This window comes from Crocodylus porosus, unplaced genomic scaffold, assembly GCF_001723895.1.
Source record: "Crocodylus porosus isolate Cpor-Errol unplaced genomic scaffold, CroPor_comp1, whole genome shotgun sequence".
Classification (NCBI taxonomy): Eukaryota; Metazoa; Chordata; order Crocodylia; family Crocodylidae; genus Crocodylus; species Crocodylus porosus.
Genome location: NW_017728919.1, coordinates 1457112 through 1458529, shown reverse-complemented (window position 1 = coordinate 1458529; position 1418 = coordinate 1457112). Strand labels below are relative to the sequence as shown.

Sequence of the window (1418 nt, the reverse complement as noted above, 5' to 3'; positions counted from 1 at the left end):
CTCTCTGCAGGCCCTTGGTGGCACCCGCTGGCTCGCCCTGCGCCCAGGGAGGCTGTAACTCGCCCCGGGAACGCAGCCCCATCCTGTTTGCCCGCTGCAGCGGGGCCTGCCCCGGGCTTCATGCTCCGGGCCCCTTGGCCCCCCACAGCCATACCCAGAAACAGGACCCGCGGAGACAGCACTGCCAGCGGGGAAACAGGCTTTATTCGGAAACGACTGTGCTGGGGTACAGGAGGCAGGAGGCGCCACACGCGTGGCCAGAGCCCCGGTCCGAGGGGACACACGGTCTGAAAGCGCGCGGCAGGGATGCCCCGCGGCGCGGGCTGGAAACGCGGGGGGCAGTGAGATGGGGGGAGTCCCGCCCCCACCTTCCTGACAGCCCTGGATGGGACCCTGGCGACGGCCGCTGATCAGCTCGTGTCAGAGGCGCCTGGGCGCCCAGCCGGCACCCCTGGCCCCGGGGAAGGGAGACGGGCCAAGGAGCCAGGCTGAGGGTGGCACTGAGGCCCCGCGCCACGGGCAGCCTGGTGCCTTTGGGAACCGGCTGCTTCTGGCCTCCCCCGGGCAGCAAGGACGGGCTGGGGTGGGCGCTCCTTCCAGCCGGAGCTCCCGGGGTGCTGGAAGGGGGCACGGGGAGATGCTTCCCAGAGCCCCCCCCCGGGAGCCCCCACAAGGGCAGGGCAGGACCGGGAGCCCCCCGCATGGCTCTCTCCGCAGCCCGGGGCCGTCACAGGCACTTGAGGATGTAGAAGTTGCAGGCCGTGCCGCGGGGGCAGTTGCAGAGCTTCCCGATGCGGGCGCCTTTCCTGACGGCGCACTGCTCGCCGGCGTCGCACTGCGGGGCGAGAGTGGGGCCCGGGTTAGTACCGCGCCACGCACGCGCGCTTCTGCAGCCCCCAGCCGCAGCATGGCCCTGAACCACGGCGGGGGATGGCAGCAGTGGGCTGCCCCCGGCGTCATCGGAGGGAGGGAGGTCAGGACTGGGGGGGTTACACTGGGCGAGCCCCGGGGGTGAAGTCCAGGCTCCGCCGCGCTCCCGCGAGGACCTTACCGAGGGCACCCAGCCCAGCTTCTTCTCCACCGAGGGCAGGCGCTTGCTCTTCAGCTTCTCCAGCACCTCCTGCAGGGCCACGATCTGCAGGCGCACAGCGGGGAGGGGAGAGCTCAGCCCCGCGCCCGCCCGAGAGCCCGCCCCGTCGGCCCTGGGCAGCAAAGCCCCTCCGAAGACCAGGACCTGAAAGCGCCTTGGGACGAGGGGGCAGGGGCTCTGACTGACTGGGCTGGGGGTCGAGAATTGCACAGCCTCGGGCGCCTCGCGTCTCACCCCGAGGCTGGACGGCGGCACGAGCCAGCGGGTGTCCCCTGCCCCTCTCCCCTTGCAGCCCTCCCCTCGCCCCCGGGGCACCACGCCGTGCTGC

General features: G+C 72.4%; 1 protein-coding gene across 1 annotated transcript in view; it reads right to left on the bottom strand.

Moving 5' to 3' along the window:
- Positions 1-194: 194 nt before the first annotated feature.
- Positions 195-1418, bottom strand: part of CARTPT (CART prepropeptide) — a 2135-nt gene continuing 911 nt past the window's right edge. Inside the window, exons 2-3 of the mRNA XM_019538428.1 lie at positions 1052-1202; positions 195-835 (exon numbers count right to left, since the gene is read on the bottom strand). Of these exons, the coding sequence (XP_019393973.1) occupies positions 728-835; positions 1052-1202 (259 nt within the window). The 3' untranslated portion in view covers positions 195-727. The remainder of the gene's footprint in view (positions 836-1051; positions 1203-1418) is intronic.